This window comes from Pan troglodytes, chromosome 1 (genome assembly GCF_028858775.2).
Source record: "Pan troglodytes isolate AG18354 chromosome 1, NHGRI_mPanTro3-v2.0_pri, whole genome shotgun sequence".
NCBI classification, from domain to species: domain Eukaryota; kingdom Metazoa; phylum Chordata; class Mammalia; order Primates; family Hominidae; genus Pan; species Pan troglodytes.
The window spans coordinates 13,918,796-13,945,657 of record NC_072398.2 but is presented as its reverse complement, the minus strand read 5'-3'; the positions used below and the strand labels follow the sequence as shown (position 1 = coordinate 13,945,657).

At 37.3% G+C, this 26,862-nt stretch overlaps 1 protein-coding gene across 4 annotated transcripts in view; it reads right to left on the bottom strand.

The window, feature by feature from the left end:
* ARID4B (AT-rich interaction domain 4B) overlaps positions 1–26,862 on the bottom strand; it is a 159,496-nt gene that overhangs the window by 60,792 nt on the left and 71,842 nt on the right. For all 4 annotated transcript variants that reach the window (XR_010156663.1, XM_001154355.8, XM_001154294.8 and 1 more), the window contains exons 6-11: positions 24,824–24,903; positions 18,480–18,571; positions 12,401–12,539; positions 6,498–6,577; positions 3,198–3,274; positions 1,327–1,481 (exon numbers count right to left, since the gene is read on the bottom strand). Coding sequence is in view for 3 of the 4 variants with exons in the window: in XM_001154355.8 (XP_001154355.2) it covers positions 1,327–1,481; positions 3,198–3,274; positions 6,498–6,577; positions 12,401–12,539; positions 18,480–18,571; positions 24,824–24,903 (623 nt within the window). In the remaining variant the exon portion in view is untranslated. The remainder of the gene's footprint in view (positions 1–1,326; positions 1,482–3,197; positions 3,275–6,497; positions 6,578–12,400; positions 12,540–18,479; positions 18,572–24,823; positions 24,904–26,862) is intronic.

The following is a 26,862-nucleotide window of genomic DNA, read 5'->3' as shown; positions in this document are numbered from 1 at the left end:
GCAATGGCGCAATCTCAGCTCACTGCAAGCTCCGCCTCCCAGGTTCAAGCAATTCTACTGCCTCAGCCTCCCGAGTAGCTGGGATTACAGGTGTCCACCACCACACCTGGCTAATTATTTTGTATTTTTAGTAAGAGACGAGGTTTCACCATGTTAGCCAAGCTGGCCTCGAACTCCTGATCTCATGATCTGCCCGCCTCGGCCTCACAGAGTGCTAGGATTAGTCATCCCAGCATGAGCCACAGCACCCGGCCTGATTTTTCTTTTAAATATTAAATGAAAGATGTATTTTATACTTTTCTGGGTTAATCAATAAAATATGGAGATGTAAGCATTTCATGAGGTGACAGCTGTCAACATGGTAATGAAAAGCATTTTAAAGAATTAGGTAGGTAGGTTCTTTTTTTTTTTTTTTTTTTTAATAAGACAGGGTCTCACTCTGTCACCCAGGATGTAGGGCAGTGGTAAATTCACGGCTCATTGCAACCTCCACCTCCAAGGCTCAGGCCGTCCTCCCAACACAGCCTCCTCAGTAGGTGGGGCTACAGGAGTGCACTGACATGCCCTGCTAATTATTTTTATTTTTATTTTTGTTGAGATGGGGTTTCACCATGTTGCCCAGTCTGGTCTCGAACTCCTGAGTTCAAGTGAGCCACCTGTCTTGCCCTCCCAAAGTGCTACGATTATGGTCGTGAGTCACTGTGCCTGGCCTAGATGGAAAGTTTTTTTGTTTTTGTTTTCGTTTTTTTTTTTTTTTTTGAGACAGAGTCTCGCTCTGTCGCCCAGGCTGGAGTGCAGTGGCGCGATCTTGGCTCACTGCAAGCTCTGTCTCTTGGTTTCATGCCATTCTCCTGCCTCAGCCTCCCAAGTAGCTGGGACTACAGGCGCCCACCACCACCCCCGGCTAATTTTTTGTATTTTTAGTAAAGACGGGGTTTCACCGTGTTAGCCAGGATGGTCTCGATCTCCTGACCTCGTGATCCGCCTGCCTCGGCCTCCCAAAGTGCTAGGATTACAGGCCTGAGCCACTGCGCCCAGCCTGGTGGATACTTTCTTAATCATCTCATTAAAAACAGCAAAGGAAGACTAAGACATGTTTTTGAGGTTATTAGGAAAATCAGACTTAATATTTTCAATTTCACAGGATCATATATCTAAAGTAACCAAGTAAACTATCTGATTATGAGGATCTCAAATACAAGATTATGAAATATTTCTCATACTAAAAATGCTTATATGAGTAATGACTTAATGCCAAATCCTAACCCACAAGGGAAACCCAACTGTTATTTATAATTTTAAAAGGTATCAACTGTTTTCACTTACCTCTTCTTCACTGCTATTATCCTCCTTTTCTTTTTCATCATCTTCCTCCTCCTCTTCTTCCTCTGCTTCACTGCTAGAGCTATCTTCTTTCAATTCAGTCTTCCAGTTAGCAGGAATAGTTCTACTTTTGTGAAATTCAAGTGCCTGTTCAAAGGCTGGAAACAGACCACAAGGTACGTGAACTGAAGAAATTAAGACAATTGTTTTCTCAAAAAGTATTAAACACGATAAAGAAATAAAAACTACTGTGCTAATACCACTGACATTTATTGTTTGCTACGTACCAGAAACTGTGTTAAGTGCTTTTAAATGTAGCAATATATTTAATCCTATCCATCCTATGCATTAGGTAGTCATTTTATAGATGGCAAAACTGCCACCATTGGAAGATTACTTAAGTTTAAATAAATAAAAGAAGAGCAGTTTTATTCTTTTAAACAAAGATTAAGCTTCGCTAGTAAAAACCTTTAATACAGGAAATCATGTAATATCTTATGCAACAAACAATTATCAAACAGTATTAATACCAGGCACAGAGCCATTAAAATAAATATACAATACCTGAAAACTGACCACACATGATTTTTACATTTTCAGTTGAACTTCAATTAAAACTATGGTAACAATTACCTTCAACTAAAATTAGCTAGACACAATTATTCTCATTTTATAATATATGGGAATAAATTATATACCAAAAAATCTTGATGATTTTAACCAATCTACATAGCATATTACTGAATTCAAGGAATAAGGGCAAAGAGAAGACAACTATTTACAGTGCCAAAAACCAAGTGACAGATGCAATTACCACATATGCCTCAAATAAAACTACTGGAGCCTTGTGGTTAAGGATGTACATTCATTAGTGAGAAATACCAAACCAAAATTACTTTGATTCCTCAGTCAGGTGTGATGGCTTATGCCTGTAATCCCAGCACTTGGGAGGCCAAGGCGGGCAGACTGCCTGAGCTCAGGAGTTTGATACCAGCCTGGTCAATGGTGAAATTCTGTCTCTACTAAAAACACAAAAATTAGCCGGGCATAGTGGTGGGCCCCTATAGTCCCAGCTACTTGGGAGACTGAGGCAGGACAATCGCTTGAACCCGGGAGGCGGAGGGTGCACCGAGATTGTACCACTGCACTGCAACCTGGGCGACAGGGCAAGACTCCATCTCAAAAAAACAAAACAAAACAAAACAAAAAAAACAACAACACAAAGTTACTTTGATTCCTTTCTTCTACCATTCCCAGAAACTAATATTTTATTTACCAGGCAAAAGCTAGATTATAGTAACAGCTGACTACACAGTTCTCTCCCATTATTCTAGATTATTATGCCTGACTATAAGCTAAAAAAAAAAAAAAAAAACAGAAAAAAAAAAAAGGAAACCTATGGTTGGGTGCAGTGGCTCACGCCTGTAATCCTAGCACTTCGGGAGGCTGAGGCAGGTGGACTGCCTGAGCTCAGGAGTTCGAGACCGGCCTGAGCAACACGGTGAAACCCCAACTCTATTAAAATAACAAAAAATTAGCCGGGCATGGCAGCGTGTGCCTGTAGTCCCAGTTACTCGGGAGGCTGAGGCAAGAGAATTGCTTAAACCCAGGAGGCAGAGGTTGTAGTGAGCCGAGATTGCGCCACTCCACCCTGGGCAACAGAGCAAGACTCTGTCTCCAAAAAAAAAAAAAGAAAAGGAAACTTATAACACAGAAGACACATGGGTTTATAAAAATAAAGGTCACAAGGAACCAAATATAACCATAAAAACATAATTTAAAGAAAATTTTTTAAGAGCAAAGAAAAATTTAATCTTCAAAAACACTTTAGCAGTTTTTACAGTACTTGTAATTTATTCCAAGATTATCCTTACCTTGCTTTAAAACAGCATCAGGCTTTGGTGCAGTGTCACTAGTAATTTCATGGACATCTTTTCTTGGAACTGAAGTACTATATATTTTTTTAATTATAAGAGAAGAAAAAAACCCCAAAATATGACTGAGATTAATTAAGAATCCAGATGATTACATATCACAGAAAGATACTGAAAATATGGGAATGTTGACATTTACAATAAAAGTGATTGCACACAGAGTAGCAAGTCAGAAATAACATACAAGACAGGATGTTAAAATACGTAATCATCTACAGAAGGATCCTACCATAAGAGCTATTTTATAAACACCAACGTGTTCCCAAATACCAGAGTCCCCTGCCCAAATGCAACACTGAAAACTTTTTTTGTTTTGTTTTGTTTTGTTTTGTTTTTGAGACAGGGTCTCACTCTGTCATCCAGACTGGAGTGCAGTGGCACAATCTTGGCTCACCACAACCTCTACCTCCCAGGCTCAAGCGATTCTCCTGCCTCAACCTCCCGAGTAGCTGGGATTACAGGCACATGCCACTACCACCCGGCTAATTTTTGTATTTTTAGTAGAGACAGGGTTTCACCATGTTGGACAGGTTGGTCTTGAACTCCTGACCTCAACTGATCCACCCACCTCAGTCTCCCAAAGTGCTGGGATTATAGGCATGAGCCACCACACCCGGCCAAAAACGATTTATGGCAATATAATGATACAATGTTTGGGGCCAGGCATGGTGATTCATGCCTGTAATCCCAACACTTTGGGAGGTCAAGGTGGGAGGACTGCTTCATGCCAAAGTTCAAGACCAGGATGGGTAATATAGCGAGACCCAGTCTCCACAGACAAACTAAAAAAGTAAGCAAAGAATTAGCCAGGAGTGGTGGCATGTGCCTGTAGTCCCAGCTACTTGGGAGTCTGAGGCAGGGAGCTGACTGGAAACCCAGGGCAGGGTTACAGTGAGCTATGATCGTGCCACTGCACTCTAGCGTAGGCAACAGAGCAAGATCCCATCTCTTAAAAAATAAAGGTTGAGCTGAGTGCAGTGGTTCACAACTGTAATCCCAGCACTTTGGGAAGCTGAGGCGAGTGGATCACCTGGGGTCAGGAGTTCAAGACCAGCCTGACCAACATGGTGAAACCCCATCTCTATTAAAAATACAAAAATTAGCTGGGCGTGGTGGTGCATGCCTGTAGTCCCAGCTACTCGAGAGGCTGAGGCAGGAGAATCACTTGAACCTGGGAGGCGGAGGTTGCAGTGAGCTGAGATTGCGCCATTGCACTCCAGCCTGGGCAACAAGAGTGAAACTCCATCTCAAAAAAAAGTAAATAAAAATAAATAAATAAATAAATAAAGGTTGGACACAGTGGCTGACAACTGTAATCCCAACACTTTGGGGGCCAAAGTGGGCAGATCACTTGAACTCAGGAGTTCAAGACCAGCCTGGGCAACATGGCAAAAAAAAAACCCTACAAAAATTTGCCGAGCGTGGTGGCACACACCTGTAGTTCTAGCTACTTGGGAGGCTGCCAGAATACTACAGTTGCCACACTGTACATCAGATCCTGTACATTTTATTCATCTTACCAATAAAAGTTTGTGCCGTTTTACTAACGTTTTCCCATTTTCCTTACCCCCCAACAATTTAATATTAAGTCAATATTCAATTTCTGTGCTTAAATTCCTCTGATTATCCCAATTTTGTTAAAGTTGGTTCTACATATTTTTTTGTTTTGTTTTGTTTTGTTCTGAGATGGAATCTTGTTCTTGTCACCCAGGCTGGAGTGCAATGGCATTATTTCTGCTCACGGCACCCTCCATCTCCCAGGTTCAAGCGATTCTCCTGCCTCAGCCTCCCTAGTAGCTGGAATTACAGGCGCCCACCACCATGCCTGGCTAATTTTTGTATTTTTAGTAGAGACGGAGTTTTGCCATGTTAGCCAGGCTGGTCTTGCACTCCTGACCTCATGATCCCACCTGCCTAGGCCTCCCAATATGCTGGGATTACAGGCGTGAGCCACCGCGCCCAGCCTACATACTGTTTTTGAAGCTAACTTTTCAGACTGGGTGCAGAGGCTCACGCCTGTAATCTCAGCATTTTGGGAGGCCAGGGCATTTGGATCGCTTGAGCTGAGGAGTTCGAGACCAGCCTGGCCAACATGGTGAAACCTTATCACTACAAAAAATACAAAAATAGCCAGGTGTAGTCCCAGCTACTCAAGAGAAGTTGAGGTGAAAGGATAACCTGAGCCCAAAGGGTCATGGCTGCAGTGAGCCGTGATCATGTCACTGCACTCCAGCCTGGGTGAAAGAGTGAGACCCTCACCAAAAAAATGAAATAAAGTAAAATAAAATAATTAAAAATAAAAATACCTTTCCCGAACTTGAAAATTCAAACATCAAATCTTAAAACATGATGAGTTTTTTAAGGTATTTATACCCAATACAATTCTGTATAAAATATCTGGCTTCTCTAGTCATTTAATTCTTAAAGAAAAATTAACAAATCATTTTCTTAACACTTACCATCCATATACAAGCAACCCATTTTAATCCTCAGACTACTGCAAAAGTTGAGTATTATCCAACAGGTATCACTATAACCATTAGACATAACTAGTAGAAGTATCGGAAATTCCTAATTAGACCATCAAGAACAAACCCTAAGGAAATAATGTCAATAAATACATCAATAGGCCGGGCGCGATGGCTCACGCCTATAATCCCAGCACTTTCGGGGTCGAGGCAGGCAGATCACGAGATCAGGAGTTCGAGACCAGCCTGGACAACACAGTGAATCCCCGTCTCTATTAAAAATATAAAAATTAGCTGGGTGCGGTGGCATGCGCCTATAGTCCCAGCTACTCAGGAGGCTGAGGCAGGAGAATAGCTTGAACCCAGGAGGCAGAGGTTGCAGTGAGCCGAAACTGCACCACTGCACTCCAGCCTGGGTGACAGAGTGAGACTCCGTCTCAAAAAAACAAAAAAATAAATAAAGTATTAAATACATTAGATATGGTAAATTTGCCTCAAATAACCAGCTATTATGTGGACAAATGTTGACAAATTAGACAGTACTGAGTGTCTAGTTTGGAAAAGATTACCAAAATTAGTTAGGAAAAACATACTATAAGACTACAACACATTAAGATAATATGAAAAACAGTGACTCTTTGAAACATTCTGTATGATGAAAAATAAAAGCCTAAGGTAATTGGAAATAACTAATTAATCATTTAACATCCTAATTCAAAATAACAGCATATATTTATAAACTGGTTTTTCAAACCAAGTAAATTATACTTACAATTTTCCATCTTTGAAAGATCGAACAAGAATATTGTCCTTTTTTACAGCAATCTCATCACTACAATCAGGACAAACCACCTTTTAAGAAAAAGGGTGAAGCTATTATAACTAAAAGAACTCATAGATAGGTAAGTACCCACCATTTAAATCCTTTTAAAAAGTGTAAGCTTGAAGTTTAAAAACTAATTTTAGTTTGAGGGTAAACAGGTACACACACATGTGGGAGCACACACAAGTAATTTTAAATTGGTATCCTACATCCTTCCAGCTGCCTGGATAATCTAGATTTTTTTTGGCATAGGCAAGGCATTGAAAGCAGAAGCACAGCTATGACTAGGATGAAGCTGTGGACGAAGTTCTAGTCAGAAACAGAAAAAAGGTAGAGTTAGATCCTTAACTGAAGGGATACATCATGGCTAAGAGAAAAACAAGGGTCCAGAATTTCCAGAGCCTTGTAGGCCATATTAATTCTTAGGATAAAATCTAACATCTTTGTTGAAAGAATCTGAAACCAAAGAATGTCATAATAGATTTTCCTTTTAAAAATCTACTTTGGCTGCTATGAAGAAAATGGACCACGCAAAGGCACCTGTTCAAAGAAACTAAGCTATTGTGATCACCTGAGTGAGAGGTGGTGGCTTGGATGTAAAGTGGTGGCAATGGCAAATTAAAGGAATGAGAAATATCCAAGATAATTAGGGAAGTAGAAAGATGAACAATAAGAGGATGCTTAGTTTTCTGCCTTGTACAAATAGGCAGATGACAGAGTTATTCACTGTGAAAGAAAAACAACAAAAAAGGGCCAAGTTTGTGCATGAGGGAAGGGATAATAAGAGGAGTTTTGGGACTACTAAGTTTTAGGTGGCTAAAAGACAACCAAATGAAGACAGTGAACAGAAAAATCAGGTCTGGAGCAAAGCGTAGAGGTCTGGACTCAAGGATATAAATTTGAGAGCCCACAGCCTAAATATTAGGGGTCTAAAACTTGGGGCTTGTGAGCCAAATCCACTCATTACTTTTCCCTGATGAGCGAAGGATTTCGAAAACTGCACATGTGATAGCTTTGGCCAGTGATGACACTGGTGTATGAGTAAGTGGGCTCACTGTCCAGTTCTGCCACAGAACGACAATATGCATTTTATCCCATTCACCCATGTATGTTATTTTCTTGGTCACTTTATCTCTTTGCTATCTCTGCAAGGTGAAGCTTTAAAAGGGGATGAGATCACCGTAAAGAAAATACAGCGATACATTCTGAATCCTGAATTACAGCTTGAAAGGGTGATTAGAAGAGGAGAACCTGGTGAAAAAAACTGAAAAGGAGAACTGCATGAGCCATGGAATCTAAGATTTCCCCCTCTTGAAATGAAATTGGAAAATAAAAAATTGAGACTGAGAGTAAGTCTCAATTAGGATTAAACAATACTACGTATATTAATAAGCTCAGCACAGTCCTAGTCAGGGTAAATACTCAGTGCATGGTAGTTATTTATAGTTCCTGGGACTATGTAGTTGTTTCCTTTTTCTTTTTCTTTTTTTCTTTTTTTTTTTTTTGAGACAAGGTCTCACTCTGTGCAGTGGCGTGATCACGACTCAATGCAGCCTCAACCTCCCAGGGTTCAATCAATCCTCCCACCTCAGTCTCCCAAGTAGCTGGGACTACAGGCACAGGCCACCCAGACCCAGTTAACTGTTTTCTTATGATGTTACTAAAACACTTTGAATTTACTCGATTTATAAAAAATAACATAAATTAGAAACACAAATACTATTTGTGTGATTATATCAAGATTGGTCGATTTAGAACATAATTTTTCACTCTAGTTACCAAAAACTATCCATCACCGTCCAGTGGATCTCAATTTTGGGAGGAGATAACATACATCAATAATTCTAAGAATTTAAAAACAACAGTGAAATGGCTGACTAAACAGATTACTAACCTTTCAATATTAAAAATCCTTAGATTTTTCATTTTCATCAAAGAAACTTTTTAGTGATTATGGTGTGAGAAGCTTAAATTAATAACTCAAAACACTAATATTAAAAAATTTAATGTTCCTATTGAGAAAAAGACTTACAAAACAGTTGTGTGTGTGTGTGTGTGTGTGTGTGTGTGTGTGTGTTTGCTCTGTCACTCAGGCTGGAGTGCTGTGGCACGGTCTCAGCTCACTGCAACCTCCACCTCCCGTGTTCAAGCAATTCTCCTGCCTCAGCCTCCCAAGTAGCTGGGATTATAGGCTCCCGCCACCATGCTCGGCTAATTTTTGTATTTTAGTAAAGATAGGGTTTCACCATGTTGGCCAGGCTGGTCTTGAACTCCTGACCTCAAGTGATCTGCCCACCTCGGCCTCCCAAAGTGCTGGGATTACAGGCGTGAGCCACCGCGCCTGGCCCACAAAACGGTTTTATAAAATATATATATATATATATATATATATATATATATATATATATTTTTTTTTTTTTTTTTTTTTTTTTTTTTTTTGAGATAAAGTCTTGCTCTGTCACCCAGGCTGGAATGCAGTGGTGTGATCTCAGATCACTGCAGCCTCCGCCTCCCAGGTTCAAGCAATTCTCCTGCCTCAGCCTCCCGAGTAGCTGGGACTACAAGCACGCACCACCATGTCCTGCAAATTTTTCCATTTTTAGTAGAGAAGGGGTTTCACTATGTTGGCCAGGCTGGTCTTGAACTCCTGACCTCAGGTGATCCGCCTGCCTCGGCCTCCCAAAGTGCTGGGACTGCAGGTGTGAGCCACTGCAGCTGGCCTTAAAACATACTTTCAAAAGAAACTCACAAAGACTCCTAGTGCTTTAGAAAGAAAGAAAGAATCGCATACACTGATGCTTTTTTTCAGCTTAATAATTAACCCAAAGTGTGGCAACTAACTTAACCCTGCTAATACTCAGTTTCCTTATCTCTACATCGGGATAAATAATAATACCTATCTCATAATAGGTGTTAGCACACTCCTTGTACATATAGGTATCCACTAAATGTTGGATACACAGGAAGGTACAAAGGTATTATAAAATATTTATATTTATTAAAACAAATAATTGTCCTCATTTTTCACTATCATTACAAGAGCTGACATTTACTGCATACTTAATTTGTGCCGAACACTGAACTAAGCAGTGGAGATAAAGAAATAAAACATGTTGACTAAAAAGGGTAAATGGACATCACAAGTAGAAAACAGTAAAAACAAAGGTAGTTCTATTGTTTCTTTTTCATTTGAGACCATGGTTACCTAGTTTAGCACAAAAACCACAAATATACAAAAGAGTTTATATATATTATGGACATAAGTTTTCATACAAATACATATAAACAAAGGACAGTGTTTTAATCCCATTTCTAAGTCTCTGCAATTGTTAGTCAATGAGCAGGAAAATGAGAGAATGAGAATAAAGAGTTAGCAGATTCTCAAGCACAAATTGTAGAGAAAAGTTTATTAATCATCACCAGGTGTGCTGGCTCACGCCTGTAATCCCAACATTTTGGGAGGCTGAGGCGGGCAGATCACCTGAGGTCAGGAGTTGGAGACCAGCCTGACCGACATGGAGAAACCCTGTCTCTACTAAAAATACAAAATTAGCCGGGCATGGTGGCTTGTAATACCAGCTACTCGGGAGGCTGAGGCAGGAGGATCACTTGAACCTGGGAGGCGGAGTTGCAGTGAGCCGAGATCGCACCATTGCACTCCAGCCTGGGCAACAAGGGCGAAACTCCATCTCAAAAAAAAAAAAAAGAAAAGAAAAGAAAAAAGGAAAGTTTATTAATCATGAGAACAAAAAACCTCTACACCACTAAATGAGTCTATCTTTGTTAAATATTTTGAACAGAACTTGGTATATGATAAATGCATACCTAACAAATATGTGTTAATCTTGAGAACACAAAAATTTTATTGAATGTCATTAACATAAGGGGAAAAAAATTAGAGGAGAATTTGGCTAATTATTTTTAGTAAGGGAGTGAGAACATACAAAACAGAGACAGAGAATAATTTTGACCCATTCTGTCTCTCGATATTTGAGAACAAATTAGTTGTCAAACATGAGAATAGTACTTTCAAAGTGTCTTTTGTTTATCAGCGGATCTTCAGTTTATAGCTTATTAAATATGAAGTGAGGGGAGGACATATTTGTAAAAGATGTGGGCTGGGCTCAGTAGCCCCCACCTGTAATCCCAGCACTCTGGGAAGCCAAGGTGGGAAGGTCACTTGAATCCAGGAGTTCAAGACTAGCCTGGGCAGCATAGGGAGACCTCGTATTTACAAAGTATTTAAAAATTAGCCAGATGTGGTGGTCTCCACCTGTAGTGTGAGCTACTCAGGAGGCTGAGGTGGGAGAATTGTTGAGCCCAGGAGGTCAAGGCTGCAGCGAGTCAGGATCACACCACTGCACTCTAACCTGGGTAACGGAGTAAGCCTCTGTCTCCGGGAAAAAAAAAAAAGGTGGATCTCACTGTTTGATGCAAATGACTCAATGGTCTTCAGGTAAAATCATCATAGGACAATTCAGACATATCAAAATTTTAAAGAGTTCAAGATAATTCTTTTTTCTTCTTTTTTTTTTTTTTTGAGAGGGAATCTTGCTCTGTTGCCCACACTGGAGTGCAGTGGCGCGATCTTGGCTCACTGCAACCTCCGCCTCCTGGGTTCAAGCTATTCTCCTGCCTAGCTGGGATTACAGGCATGTGCCACCACGGCCAGCTAATTTTTTTGTATTTTTAGTAGAGACGGGGTTTTGCCCTGTTGGCCAGGCTGGTCTCGAACTCCTGACCTCAGGGGATTTGCCCACCTCGGCCTCCCAAAGTGCTAGGATTACAGGTGTGAGCCACCACACCCCAGCCAAGATAATTCTTAAGAGATACTGATTATTAACTTCAGTCTCCTACTTGAAATTTAAAACCTTAAGTGATTTATCCAATTATATGCTGTCCAGAAAAAAATGCATTCTTATTGCCACAGAGTTAAATCTTCATTAAAGTATCATATATAGCTAATTATTAGTTGAACCTCTATTTGCTTTAAGAGCTACAAATTATTTTGTCTACCAAAAGATTACTTGAAAAGCAGCCTAGTTATGTCCGTGAAAGATATTAGTATATGTTCCCTTTCTAAAAGTCAAAGAAAATGGTCTATACATGGCCCTTTCAACTTGCTAAAGAAGCTAGTGGTTATGAAAAACAGAAAGATAAAAAGCTCAAAAGGCTTTCTGTCATGTCTTAACAGTTGGAAATACAAGAACTTGGGACAATCATGAGGATACTCCTGATAATAAATTTTGAGTACCTCCTCAGAATCACAAAAAGGCAACGTGAGAAAACAAGGAAAAAATGCAAAATATTCAACCTGGAATCTAAGGAATTGCAATCTTTTGGAGATAAAAACATTAAAAAGTAGGTAGAATTAACAATCTACTGTAGAGAAAATTGAAGAGTGGGGTAATGTATAATTGCAGTCATGATTATATAGGGAGTACCTAAAAGGCAAGATTAAGATCAAGGATGGAAACACCCTGATTCACTAAGTATGAGGAAAAGGTCTAGTTATCCTCGTCAACCAAGAAAGATTCTGTTGTTCTTTTGCAATCTAGACCTACATGGACTTAGGAGCTTTAAAAGTTTGCATCATGAATTTTCTACCGAGAGAGAGAGAATTCAACTTCCACATAGCTAAACCTCTAAGATTATCAAGATTTTGCCTTTCCTGAATGACATCAAGAGTTCTTTGTATTCAAAGACAACGTTGAAAGTAAGCTTAGTGTGAACTAAATAATGCTAAAAACATTTCCTCATTTTGTACCTATGAAAAACATTAGTAAGAAAATTGTTTTCTTCATAAACTTATATAGTTTGAAATTAAACTCTTGTATACTGAAGCTACTCACCAATGCAGGAAACCACAGTGCTTTCTTTTTATCCAAACTAATGTAATCTACACATACAACTTTGCCTAGTAGCTCATCAATCTGTTTCCTATCATCCTCATCTTCATCACTGGAGGATGATGAAGACTCTTCCTCTGGTCTAGGGAGAGAAAAAAATAAAATATTTCCATTTATCCTCACAAAGAATAAGCATGCCAATGATGAATATAGGTATTCCCAAACTCTTATTACATTTCCTAAGACCTGTAAAATGGCTAATTTAAATCTTAAATCATTTTCTAAATTTCTAAAAAATAACAGCAAGAGTTTATCATGAGAGGAAAGCACATCATTTTCCCAAAAATATTTCTGGTTTATTTAGTGCTACTGTAAAAAATTGAGGAGGAAGATCAGGACAAATAACTGGTTCCCAAATCCTCAAAAAGGTGAAGGCCCCATATTAAACATCCCAGTATTACACTAAAATATACACAATCCCAATCTCAAATTAAAGGAATTCTGGAGACAGTAATTCTATATCTCCAGTACAAAGTTAATTTTAAAAGGTAGGAGAGCAGACCTTTATTAACTGAGGTTAGGTTGGGAAGAGGAGGCAATCTGAAAAGAGATCACCACTGCTATCCATAACAACAAATACACACGAATTAGGTATTCATAAAATGTCCAATAAGCCTCTTTTGTATGATGCTAAAAACTTTCAAAATTAAAAGAAAAACAGAAAATCCTTTCAGTAACATTAAATATTGGACTAGTAAATTAGAAAGATAACTGTCAGAAGAAAAAGGAAGTATCTGAAACCATCAACTTGATGTTTGAGGAAAGTGTAGTAAAAAGGAAAACAAAACAAAAAGCTATTCCAATTTGAATCTGATTCTAATAAAGAATCAGCACCAAAGAAAATGCCCAGAATGAGTAAAGACTAGGAAATGTTTGATGGACAACAACATATGTCCTTTTTAGAATGGCTATTATTGAATACCTACAAAGATAAAAGTGTTTTTCAGATAGTTTGCAATGATCAGTTTCACTGCCCAAAAAAGGAAAACAGATTAAAAAACTTTAAACATGATTTACCTATTTAGTATACTATCTAGTATACTCTGAATTTGTCTTTGATGCCTTTCCAAAAGTATGACAAAGTAACCGTCATGCCTTTATATTTATATATTCCAATATAAATGTAAACAAAGTGAAAACTATTTTTTTCTTTTTTGAGGCGGAGTCTAGCTCTGTCGCCAGGCTGGAGTGCAGTGGCACCACCTTGGCTCACTGCAAGCTCCGCCTCCTGGGTTCAAGCAATTCTCCTGCCTCAGCCTCCTGAGTAGCTGGGATTACAGGTGCCTGCCACCACGCCCAGCTAATTTTTGTATTTTTGGTAGAGAAGGGGTTTCACCATGTTAGCCAGGATAGTCTCGATCTCCTGACCTCGTGATCCGCCCACCTCGCCTCCCAAAGTGCTGGGATTATAGGCGTGAGCCACCTCACCTGGCCAAAAAAGTAAAAACTATTATAATAATATTAAGCTTTTTAAAGTGACATGGGGAATACCACCCCCTTGATTTCAATGATCAGTCAAATAACTTAAAAATTGTTCCCTGGCAGAAACAAAGCAAATCTTCAAAGCTTGCTATTGAATAGAAGTACTGTACTTTGGCTGGGAGTATTGTACTCCCAGCACTTTGGGAGGCGAAGGCAGGTGGATCACCTGAGGTCAGGAGTTCGAGACCAGCCTGGCCAAAATGGTGAGACCTCGTCTCTACTAAAAATACAAAAATTAGCCAGGCATGGTGGCGGGTGCCTGTAATCCCAGCTACTCTGGAGGCTGAGGCAGGAGAATTGCCTGAACCCGGGAGGCGGAGGTTGCAGTGAGCCGATATCGCACCACTGCACTCCAGCCTGGGCGACAGAGTGAGACTCCGTCTCAAAAAAAAAAAAAAAGATGTATTGTACTTCAATGGCACTTAAAGAAGTTCAATCTCTACTTAGAAAGTAGGTAACAATAAGAAAACTCAACTACCTTTACATTAGTGGAGAATAAGACCCTACACATAGACACACAGCTTGGGACAGTAACGACAGTCCTCACAAGTCTGATTTCTACTTGATTTACAAGAGCTTAAGAGTAGTGACTTTTTTTACTGTCTAATGACTACAGGATACAACCAAGCTTAAAATCATAATTACTGCTTTCTCAAAGTAGCCACAGAAGACTCATTCAGCTAGGGGTTTATGAACACTCTATTATCAGTAGCAGCTAGAAAGCTACAATGTCAGAGATAACATGTATCAAAATCTGTACAACATAGAGAAAATTGGGCTTTATTTGACTAACAAAATTATCTGCATCATTGTAAAAATTGTAACTTTTCTTAAGACTTAACAAGTGTTAAGACTTCAGATTTCACAGTATATCAAAAAGAAAAACAAAACACCTTTGTTCAGCTAGCTGAAACATCTATCCACCTTACATATAAAATTGCAAGGTTCCTGTCTAAAATCATCTCCATTTTTAGACTAGATGCCCCTTCCCCCTCACCTACTCAAGACTTTGTTCCACCTTATTCAAATTTACAGTCCCTGCCCATCTACCTCTTTTCATTTTGCTCTTCATTCCCACAGCATTCACTTTTATCATACTATATAATTTACTTATTTCTTATGTTTATTCTTTTTTTTCACACCAAGTATGTGAATCCAATGTTTAATTCGCTATCTCCTCCCCTGAGAGAATGTAAGCTCTCAAGTTGAAGATTTTTTAAGTAATTTTTTTTGTTTATTGATATATCTCAAGTACCTGAACAATGCTTGGCACAGTATAGATGCTAAATAAATACTTGTTCATAAAATAAAAAAGATGCTTTTTTTTATTATGGTATTTCTGATTTTTATTCTAAAATCACAAAATGTATACATCAGTGTAAACCATACTATTACACATGAAGCTCCTTAACTTTTCCTTTTAGAGGAGCTTAGCCAGAAAACTGTTTACACAGGTACTCAATAAACTAATGAACTAAAATTAATGAGCATCCAAAATATTTTACAGGAGCAAAGACAGAGCAAGCAGAGAGCCTGCTTGATTTTTATTCATTTCTGACATTGTTATTTCTTTGGTGACAAGGTATTTGTAGAGCCACAACAAAATAATGCACTGTCTCTATGAAATAAAATCTGATGATGTCACTAGAAAGAAAGCTAATTACACGGAAATTTTTACCATAATACTCTAACAGCCAATCACTTAAAGCTGATCACACTTCACTATTAACTCTAATTAGTTGTAAATCAAGAAAGACGAACTTTAGACAAGATATGGGCCAAGGAATACCAAATAATGATACAAATTGAGCTAGAAACAAGAGGCTCAACCTTTGACATGCAATTCTGATTATTTTTTATTTTAGGCAAATCAGTTTACTCAGTTTCAAACTTTGTAAATTGAAATGTTCTATTAGTATCTGGAAGACTGACAACGTATACACACCTTCTTAGAAACACACAGAACCTATGTACGCTTAACTATAAAAGGGTTTTAATTTTTTTCTCAATTTTTATCAAGGAGGAAATGAATCAAATTCTCATATTAAAATAAAGCGGCAAAATAAAAAGATCTTCTGGAATTAGTGATGATAGTTACACAATTTTATGAATATACTAAAAACCACTAAACTGTACACTTTAAAAGGGTGAAGTATTGGATACAAATCTACAGATTAAAATATGAGTAAATTTTATGATACATGAATTATACACTAATTTAAAAATGTGTTCAGATCTGCAGGCCTGTATTTAAATAGCAAGTATAAACCAGGTATTGGGTAAATCTTAGCACTGTTACTGGGTAAAATCCATACTCATAAATAATCCCTTGTTAACAAGATTCATTGTAAACCTTATGCTTTATCTTTTTTCTGAAGGGGAAAAATATAACAGCAAATAGACTGCTTTCCTATTGTAGCAGTTGCACATAAACTTTTGCCAGATTATGGGAAAACAACTTCAAGAGGAGAGGGACAAACAAGTATTTCCATAATTTCAGGTATTCTATTCTTCTGGATGACTTAAACACAATTGCTGCAAACAATGGATAAGTTATAAGGAGAAAATTCAATCCAGTAAAACATTGATTAAAAGAATCAATAGCCTGCTTTAAAAAAATTTAGCTAGAGGATGATAATCATTAAAAAAAGAAAATACTTGAACTTACTAGGATTAAAGGTAGAATATACTGAAACTCAATTTAATGGAAGATGTTAAAAGTAATCAATTTTGGAATAACTAGGGGTAGATTAACTGATACGTGGAATAACAGCTGCTAAAAGAAAACAAATTTGGTGATACATCACTCCAACAACGAAGTCCTGGGAATCCTAAGAAGAGATAACTTTACATATCTTTGTACAAAAATACATTTTAAATGGCAATCTGAGATCACAGCAAAGACTTTTTTCAATGGAGTAATGGAAGAGGAAATGAAGGTCAGATGAATGCCCTTAAGATCTAGGTTTAAGACTTTGTTGCAGAAAATCACTTTGAAGAAAGGAGAGAACGAACTTTGAGGAAATGTAATCAAGGAGATGGGCATTTCAAACTGTAGTACTTGCCTGTAATGCTTACACACCAAGGCTTAAAACGCCAAGCAAGAGTAACATTGTCAGGTTCCTTGGCAGTGAGAATGACCAACCGTGGTAGAGAAGGGCAAGGAAGAGCAAGCAAAACAAGATTACAGATGGAGCAGGTCTTCATTCCTACACTAGTAATCCTCAACTTTTTGTCTGCATTCATACTTTACACATGTATAACACAATCTCAACAGCAAATCTCTCATTACACATAGAGATTCCCAACAGGAAAACCACTAACTTAGAATGTTTGCTGGAGTCTTTAGAAAGCAAAGATCAACTTATTCAGCAACAAATGCGTGCTTTATTCTCATATTCACAAAACGGACGCCTCAACTAAGAAACATCTAACAGTTGGGGAACGACAGAAGAGGAAATAAAAAATAACTGACTTTTTAACAGATCATAATTTTTAGTCACATTTGCAGGTCAATATTACGTGATATTGCACAATAAATTCATTTTTAAATTTATTTTTACACTTTAGGATGATGTGTATAAAATCGTAAAAATATGTCTAAATACTAGATGCAATCTTCTAAAAATTAAAAAACTTATTGACAAATAAGAGACTATTTTTCCTATAATATATATAAAAACGTAGAAATTTTTTAAAGTTCGAATAATTCAGCAAGAACCAGTCCTAATTGTCAGACATAAACACCAGGAAGCAGAATTTTTATATATACATGTAAACACATTTTCATATATAAATGAAACTGTTACATACTGGTATTTCATCATGAAATTTTTCATGTCAGTATATGATGTTGATTATCTAGTACTTATGTAACATTTACTCTATAAACACTTAAAGGATATGAATTCACTTAATTTTCACAACACTAAGAGGTAATATTATTATCCAAATTTTATAGATAGGAAGTGAGGTATGAAAAGATTAAGTAACCATCCCAAGATCACACAGCAAGAAAGTGGCAGAGCCAGGATTCAAACCCAGACCAACTGGCTCCACAGTTCATACTATGCCAGAGAATTGGGTTTACAGGGGAGAGAAACATCTCTGGTTTCAAGGAAAGTGTGGGGAGACACAAAATGGTTCACATAAAGGTTTAAGCATTTTTGTTGAGAATTAAGGCATGGACAAGACAGTTACCAGGAAGGGAGGCATGGAGACCAAAAATAATAGCATGAATAAAAGCATGATATTAGAAAACAAGCGATGTATTCAGGAATTATTGACTGGTTTCATTTTGACTACAGCATCAAGATAACATGCAGGGAGAAACTGAAGGCAGATACAGCTGTTAAGTAAGGTTGGCTGAGCATGGAGAACCTCAATCACCCATGCTGAGGAGTCTGAAATTACTATTAGATCTGAAATTACTATTAGATCTGGTTAGCATTTTGCAAATTACAATTTTAAAATAACTATAAACAATACTAGAAGGAGAAATGAATTCAGGTTCAACTAACAGTCATGAAAATGGACTTACATATGATTAGATCTTCTTCCTCTATTTGTTTTCTTTCCTATGACTGGAGTGCCAAAATGCTCAGGGTTGGTGAGTGGGAGCTGGTCTAATGTCTGTGGGTAAGAACATAAACCCATCAAAAAATTAACACTTTGCAAGTGCCTTCTTTGTTTTAAACCAAATCAATTTAAGAATATGCTCAGATTTTGAGATTAAACTCTCCCCCCAGGGAAGCTAAAACACAGCTTTCCTAAAGATAGAAAATTCTAGTTTCAAAGATATTAGAGTAAAGATGAATGAGCTCATTACTGGAAAAAAAAAGTGAAAAGAAATTTGGCTGCTCTCTCTAGATGATTCATTACCTACGTGAAGGTTGATAGGCATCTAAGAATGATTAAAATACAAAACAAACACAGCTCAGTGGAAAGACAAATGTGAGAATTAAGAAATCTATTTGTAAGGTTAGGGCCAACTGCAGCTCCAATATTAATTTGTACATGGGGAATCATAATCCATAAAATAAAATTATTAGTAAGAAACAAAATTAATTATGAAGATAAAGCATCAATCGCATGAACAAAAAGCCTCGGAGTAAGTTATATTACTACTCTGCAAACATTTTCTGCAATAAACCTTTTTTAATAAAATGTAACATTAATTTAATTTTTTAAATTACATTTAATTTCTACATTTGATTTTTTTCCTTTCCTACGTTTTCTTAAGATTTTCCACAGTTTCTGTTCCTTTCCTCATCCTAAGAAGAATCTTTCCTGTTATAAATAATTTCACAAACATCAGAGCAACTAGAGATTTCCAAGAAAACTGCCCAGATGAAAATAAAAGTGAGGAACTATTTAAGACAGAGACTTCTTAAAGATACAAACCAGGGTGGTATAAGAAAGAGTATCCATGAACTTAGAATTAAAGAGCAGGCATCTAAACTAACTAATGTAATATGTAAAAAGAAATGTTATATAACTTTTTAAAAATTGAGACAATTTTGTTATAACTACAATGAACAAAACTGTGAAAAGATGAACCATATTAACACTCTTTTTTACATAATTCATTAGAATATATGTAAATGTGTTTAAGGTACATAGATGTATGTATCTAACAACGAACAATATGATCAAGAAAAAAGGTACTAGCCATAAAAAAGATTGATTCCTTCAAAAGACTGACAAAAATCATAGCTTTCACAACTCTCATAGGGCAAAAAATCTAATCTTTCAAATTTAGTTTGTACAGCACCTAACCCTGTCCTAATGAACCTTAAATCAGGCATTTAAAAAATATTATTTGGGCCGGGTGCAGTGACTCACGCCTATAATCCCAGCACTTTGGGAGGCCGAGGCAGGTGGAACACCTGAGATCGGAAGTTGGAGACCAGCCTGACCAACATGGAGAAACCCCGTCTCTACTAAAAATACAAAATTAGCCTGGCATGGTGATGGGTGCCTGTAATCCCAGCTACTCGGGAGGCTGAGGCAGGAGAATCGCTTGAACCCGGCAGGCAGAGGTTGCGGTGCGGAGGCACCATTGCACTCCAGCCTGCGCAACAAGAGTGAAATTCCATCTCAAAAAATAAAAATAAAAATTATTTGGAGGCAAAAACTGTCCTAAACTCAGTATATACCAAACAGAAACTATTTTTATTGAGACAGAGTGTCACCCTATCATTCAGGCTGGAGTGCAGTGGCAGCGTGATCATTGCTCACTGCAGCCTCAACCTCCTGGGCTCAAGTGATCCTCCAACCTCAGCCTCCCAAGTAGCTAGGACCACAGGTGTGCACTATCACACCCAGCTAATTTTTGTTTTTTGTAGAGATGGGGTTTTGCCATGTTGTCCAGGCTGGTCTCAAACTCCTGGGCTCAAGCCATCTGCCCAACTCGGCCTCCCAAACTGCTGGGATTACAGGCATGAGCCACCACACCCACCCGGAAAATCTAGACGTTGCCTGTCATTAACTCGTATGGTGAAAATTTCTATGTAATCTGAAATATTATTTTGGTAATATTGTATCACTATAGAGTATTACTAAATGACTTTATTTGGTAAACAGGGAAAATAAATTAATCCGGATTCACTTTCTGTTAAGCAAACAGATGGATTAAATGTATGCTCTCCCCACTGAAAATTAAGGTTGCTCTCTTTAAAGCAGAAAAATAAAAGAGAGAGAGAGATTTATATCACACAGTGTGATTTCTATTTTAAGTATCTGTTAGTCATTTCACTTGCTACAGGAAAGAAAATTTCTAAAGAGTTGTTTAAGAATCACACATAGTAATTTTCAAATAAGAGACCACAGTCTCTCCCTAGTACATAACAAGAAGAAACGTAAGCAATATCTCTGTCCCTACCTCAATGTCCAGGAAAGTAGGGGGATGTTTGTTTCAAGGGACTAAAAAGACCTGGGGGTAGGGTAGAATTTGTCCCATCTTAGACCTAAAGAGCAAAAACCAGAGGCTCCTGAAAGCTGTATTAAAGGCACATAGAAAACTCCGTAGGCCTAGAGGGAAAATGTCTATGGCCCTGTTACCTAAAATGGGCTGCAGAAAATATGGAACTGGGATTTTACCTAAACTTCTCTAGAGTTTTCAATTGCACATAGTAAATACAAAGAAAGAATACCAGATAATTGGCTGGGCGCAGTGGCTCACGCCTGTAATCCCAGCACTTTGGGAGGCCAAGGTGGGCGGATCACTTGAGGCTAGGAGTTCAAGACCAGCCTGGCCAACATGGCGAAACCCCATCTCTACTAAAAATACAAAAATTAGTCAGGCGTGGTGCTGCACGCCTGTAGTCCCAGATACTCAAGAGGCTGAGGCACGAGAATCGCTTGAACCCGGGAGGCAGAGGTTACAGTAAGCCAAGATCATGCCGCTGTACTCCAGTCTGGGCGACAGAGCAAGACTCTGTCTCAAAAAAAAAATAAATAAATAAATAAATACCAGATGATGAATCTACTTTTGTATAATACTCAAAGTATGAATGGTCTTTAGAAATACCTAAACTGTCCTACAGATGTTAGGCAGCAGGTAACATACTCATTAAGCTGGTTATGGCTAAAACCAGTGGCTTCAGTGTTGGAATTTAAACTGACTGAGGCTGGGCGTGGTGGCTCAAGCCTGTAATCTCAGCACTTTGGGAGGCCAAGGCAGGCGGATCATGAGGTCAGGAGATCGAGACCACCCTAGCTAACACAGTAAAACCCTGTCTCTACTAACAAATATTTAAAAATTAGCTGGGCGTGGCCGGGCACAGTGGCTCACACCTGTAATCCCAGCACTTTGGGAGGCTGAGGCGGGCGTATCACGAGGTCAAGAGATCGAGGTCAGCCTGGCCAACATGGTGAAACCCCGTCTCTACTAAAAATACAAAAATTAGCTGGGCATGGTGACACACGACTGTAGTCCCAGCTACTCAGGAGGCTGAGGCAGGAGAATCACTTGAACACGGGAGGCAGAGGTTGCAGTGAGCCGAGATCGTGCCATTGCAGTCCAGCCTGGCGACAGAGAGAGACTCCATCTCAAAAAAAAAAAAAAAAAAAAAATTAGCCAGGCGTGGGGGCAGGCGCCTGTAGTTCCAGCTACTCGGGAGGCTGAGGCAGCAGAATGGCGTGAACCTGGGAGGTGGAGCTTGCAGTGAGCCGAGATCGCACCACTGCACTCCAGCCTGGGCAACAGAGCAAGACTCCATCTCAAAAAATAATAATAATAATAATAAAATAAAATAAAAAGATAAACTGACTGAAGTGCAAATGTGATCTCTTTCCATGAAAATCCTGAATTTCAGTGTTTATGAAATGGGATTAATTTCAGTAGTTTATTAAATGGGATTAGTGACCCAAAATACTGCCAGTATGAAGCAGCTTTCCTCTTAAAGGACAATGTTATGGACTACTACTACTAATAATACTCTGAATGGTCTTTCAAAAACGTTAAAACTTTTAAAACAATATGAAAAATACCAAATAAAGAGAAAAGAACATACAGATGGTAGATTAAATTCCCCTACTGGGTACACTCTGGACCACATCTTCACAGGGCTTAATATACTCAAATTTTAAAATATGTTTGATTGTTTGATTAATGCTTTTTCTCCTCCAACGGAGAGTAAGTATCCAAGGATAAGTTCCATGTTTACATGGCTTGGTTTGATTGTTTGATTAATGCTTTTTCTCCTCCAACAGGGAGTAAGTACCCAAAGATAAGTTACATGTTTACATGGGTTGGCTTAACCTTTGTCCCGGTACCTAGCACTACACAGCTCCGGGCACATGGGAAGGGAATTGAAGAATCACACACCAGTATTCTAATTTCCTTCTAGCAAAACATAAATTAGAAGTACACACCTGCACAGACACACTAAAACTGAACCTCCTTGAAGATATGAAGGATACAGAGCCACTTGTTCATATTACCTTCAGCATTTAACTTACAACTGTCTTATGAACCATTCCAACTGAAAATTCTCCTGGTTAAAAAAAATAATATTTTGGCTATTTCTCTAGACTAAAAAAATAAAATGCAGACCTTCACTTAACAGGAGAAAAACCAAGTCTTCAAGTCCTCATACTCACTGACTGTACGGAAATGAAATTAAAATAATTCCACAAACTCAGGGAGAATTCTGTACTTTATCACTATACTTGCCCCAAAGCTGTCTATATTTATTGTATGTAAACCTTCAGTTTATTCCACACATATTTATTGAAGGCTTTTGTGTAGAAATTGCTAGGAAAAGGGGGGCCTATCAAGTGAGGAAAGAAAGGATATTCCCCTAAAACAGCTTAAAATCTTACAGCAAAAATGAGAAAAGTTAAAAAAAAAAAAAAAAAAAAAAAGGTCCTAAAACAAGAATAAGCAAGAGAAGTGCAAAACGACCAAAGGATAAAGAGATCCAATTTGGGCAGAGAGCTCATGAAAGACATCATAGAGGAGGAAGCATTTATAATGGCCTTCAACATAAGTGAGATTCCAACAGGAGGAAACGAGTCAATAAAGGAAAGTATGGACCATAGTCTGAAAATACCAAGCAGTCTAATAAGGCGGAAGTACAGGGAAGTGGTTGAATATGAGACTAAAGGGATAGGCTGGAATTATAATACAGAGAACCTGTCCCAAATTCTAAATTTAAGTGGGAATTCAATCATTAACAGAAGCAAAAATTTTTCAAAACAAAAACATAAAGTCTAATAGGTTAATAAGTAATATTAAAATATCCCCAAAGAAACACTATTCCAAATAGTGTTTAAGTAATAACACTACTAAATAAGTAATACTAAAGTAATATTAAAGTAATTAATAATAAATAAGTAATATTAATAAGTAATATTAAAATATCCCCAAAGAAACACTATTCCAAATAGTGAGTAGAGAAAAGAAATAGCTCGGCCACACTGTGTATCAATGAATATCTGTAGACTGGATTAGAGAACATAACACCATTTAGAGCAACATCTACCTTTTAAATTCTGAATTGCAAGCGAGTTAGTTACAAAACTTTGTGAACCCTCTGCTCTTAGTAACATCTTTCAATTTAAGGATATGGCTTTGGTGCTAGAAAGTGCTGGTTAGAAAACCAGCTCTAGCTATCCATTTCCTAATCTGAAAGTTGGGGATAATAATAGTAACTACCTCATAATGTTGCAAATACAATAATGTATGTAAAGCACTTAGCAAAGTCCCTGGCAATTATAAGCACCTCATCTATTCATCCAATTAACACTTATGAAGTTCATACTCTGCATCAGGCACTGTTACAGCAACTAGGAACAAAGCCATGAAGAAGATATACAAAGTCTCTGACCGTGTGACACATTCTAGTGAGGAAGGCAGACAATAAATAATTATGTACTCATATTTTGATGTTAGGGAATAAGACCTAAATCAATCTGAAAGGATGATAAGGAATGGAAGGGACAATTTTAGGAAGGGCAGTCAGGCAAGAGGAAAGGGCATAATAATATCAGCTAATAGCAGTAGCAGTAGTTAAAGACTGTTGTATCTACACATCCTTTAACTACGACAAGGATCAAGTAGATTACAAATCAGAAATCTGTTTTCTAGTTATTTACAAATTTTAAGTCTATTTAAAAACTGCCTAAAGATAATAATTAAAGCCCATTGTATTTTCTCTGTGGACAAATACTGAAACACTTTACATAGACAAAAAAGAAGACAGAACCTGGTGCTCAAACACAGGGCCTTAAACAGGCTTCACAGATTACATCATAAGGGTATTGTGTATTAATGAACTTTCCTGATTAGGAAGTACGTTTACTGAGTTGAGAAAGCAAAAATTTGTTCCTCCCAATAAAAAATATTAAGACATGTTCATTTGTTAAATGATGACTTACTTCACTTTCAGCAAAATGCCTCTCTCCTTTCAGGCACAGTGAAGATCGTCTCAGTGTCTTCTCATCTCCGTCATCAAAAACTATGAGAGGGGGTAAAAATGGAAGCTACTGAAGGATTTTTTCAAAGATCAAAGAGATGACATGTATTACAATTTTCTGAGTGCAAACAGATCTACTATTTAAGACTACATTTGGAATTCAATTCACATTTTATGTTTTCTAGTGAGTAACTTCAAATATAGAGTTATTAAAGTAACTTTTCCAATTTCTAGTGAAAAAGAAACAACATATATGAAATGAAAACATCTTGTATAAAACAGGATATACCAAATAAAAATAAGAAGTTGGTATTTCAAGAGGAAAACATTTAAATGCTAATTAACTCTTCTCAAAATGGTAAAGAAATGCCAAGTTTTCCTACTGACAGATATTGACAGATTTACCTAAGAAAGATTACAAGTATATGCAATCAGACTGCCCCTTTAAAAAAATAACTGTATTTTCATTATTTAAAGTAGGGTTTCTCACCCTTAGCACTGTCACTAGTGACATACTGCACCAGAAAATTCTCTGTTGTGGCAGGCTTGTCCTGTGCACTGCAGGATATTTAGCAGCACTCCTGGCCTCTACCCACTAGATGTCAGTAGCACCCCCTTCCCAGCTGTGACAATCTAAAATGTCTCCAGCTCCAGGCATTGCCAAATGTTCCCTGGGGGTAAATTCATCCCAGTTGAAAACTAGTGACTTAAAATACTAAAATGTCTATTAAAAGGTGATGGAAGTGTTAAGCAACTTGGTTGCAGTAATTACTTCACAATATATTTGCCTATCAAATCATCATGTTACATATACATTTATATGATTTTGTCAATTATATCTCAATAAAGTAGGGGAAAATTTTAATAAAAATAAAGTACTTAAAGCACCCCAGCAAAACCACCATAAGTTAACAGATATGGAATGTATGACTATTTGTATTATATGCATAAATTTGTGATATACATAAATAATTTAGGGATATGCTACATTCCTTAGAAATCATGGGAAGACAGTAACTCTGTTTTAAATAATGTTACCAGATCTCTATTTTAGAAATTACATTTTCTGCCTACCTACTAAAATTAGATTCTCTTCTTTCCTTTTCTTTTTCTGATGCTCAACAGGATCTCACGTTTACTGAGAAATGATTAATGGTTAAAAGAAAGCCAATACCCTTTCCTTGCTGGCTGAACTAAAATTAGATTCTTATACATTACATAACAAGTTACATTATGTGAAACTGGATAAATAATTTTCAGTACATCTTTAAATGATGTAACTAAAATATACAACATAAGTGTCACATTTAGTAGACTATTACAACCAATCACCATCTAGACTTCCTACATAGAATTGCTCACAGTCTTCTCACTTACATAAAGTCAAATATTTCCTTATGTCTCAAAATCAAATAATTTTCCCTCTATTTTCACCAGGTTTTATTCTCACACCAAAGAAGTATAAACAAAACTCACCTATTCTATCTGAAAATTCTATCAAACTCTGAAATCACCAAAGACATTTTACTAGGTGTTTACTTTCATCTCTGAGGTCATTAAATGGTAAGAATTGTTACCTTTAATAAATAATACTGGAATAAATGGCTACCAATCTAGGACAAACACTTTTTAATCATTATTTTAGAATGTTGGAAAAAATACATACTACTGTAGGTGAAATAAAAATCTATTTGTAGAACAAAAATAAAAATAAATAAAATTTAAAAAGTATAAAAAATTTGAAGAATACATTAGAAAATAGATTTATAACACTGATGGAAGGCTTTAAGATTCAAAACTAAAATTACAAAATAAAAGGTGACCATACAAAAACTGACTACATGAAAATTAAAAGCAGAGACAAGAATAAAGCAACAGGAGAAACATATTTATAACTGAAGTAGTAAACAGTTAATATCCAAAATATATAAAGAACACATATACCAAAACTAATAAGAAAAAGATAAATCATCTCAAGAGAAAAAGGGAAAGAATAAAAGA